The sequence below is a fragment of the Gekko japonicus genome, unplaced genomic scaffold (assembly GCF_001447785.1).
Source record: "Gekko japonicus isolate JY-2015 unplaced genomic scaffold, Gekko_japonicus_V1.1 scaffold1280, whole genome shotgun sequence".
NCBI lineage: Eukaryota > Metazoa > Chordata > Lepidosauria > Squamata > Gekkonidae > Gekko > Gekko japonicus.
Window position 1 is genome coordinate 131738 of NW_015165276.1, and position 956 is coordinate 132693.

The 956-nt window shown below is 55.0% G+C and overlaps 1 protein-coding gene across 1 annotated transcript in view; it reads right to left on the reverse strand.

Annotated features, from left to right (window-relative positions):
* Nucleotides 1-956, reverse strand: part of COL11A2 (collagen, type XI, alpha 2) — a 136535-nt gene that overhangs the window by 25235 nt on the left and 110344 nt on the right. The window contains exon 53 of the mRNA XM_015410260.1: nucleotides 38-91. Within this exon, the coding sequence (XP_015265746.1) occupies nucleotides 38-91 (54 nt within the window). The remainder of the gene's footprint in view (nucleotides 1-37; nucleotides 92-956) is intronic.

Consider the following 956-nt stretch of genomic DNA (forward strand, 5'->3'; position numbering starts at 1 on the left):
TGAAGGAATAAAGGGACGAGGGGACTGAAGCCCTCACCTTTCCGCCTGGCTCTCCAGTGACCCCCGGTCCTCCTTGCTCCCCCGGCTCCCCCTGAAAAGAAAAGAGGAGGAATTTAGCAGCAGCGCAGGGATAGATGGCTTTAAAGGGGGATGAGGCAGATCCACGGAGGAAAAGGCTACCAGTAGCTCCAGGCTTAAGTATGATTTGTAAGCCGCTTTGAACCACGAGGAAAGGCGGGATATACCTGTTTAAATAAATAAATAAATAAATAAATAAATAAGTAGTGTGGAATTCGCTGCCCGAGGGGATGTAGTGATGGCCACAGGCATAAACAGCTTTAAAAGGGGATCGGATAGATTCATGGAGGATAAAGTCTATCAACGGCTACTGGCCATAGTGACTGAGGGGAACCCTTCACATTCAGAGGTTTTCATCCTCGGAATCCCAGAGATAGGAAGCAACATCAGGGGATGTTGACCATCCAGAGGAAGTGGTTGTGAGACGGGATGCTGGACTAGAGGGACCCTCCCTGGTCTGATCCAGCAGGGCTCTTCTGATGTCCTTCTCAGGGGAAGGCCTCGGCCTCTCTGCCCTGTTGCTGGCCCTCCAGAGGAACTGGTTGGCCCCTGTGTGAGATGGGAGGCTGGACTAGAGGGACCCTCCCTGGTCTGATCCAGCAGGGCTCTTCTGATGTTCTTATCGAGGGAAGGCCTCGGCCTCCCTGCCCTGTTGTTGGCCCTCCAGAGGAACTGGCTGGCCCCTGTGTGAGATGGGAGGCTGGACTAGAGGGACCCTCCCTGGTCTGATCCAGCAGGGCTCTTCTGATGTTCTTATCGAGGGAAGGCCTCGGCCTCCCTGCCCTGTTGTTGGCCCTCCAGAGGAACTGGCTGGCCCCTGTGTGAGATGGGAGGCTGGACTAGATGGACCCTCCCTGGTCTGATCCAGCAGGGCTCTT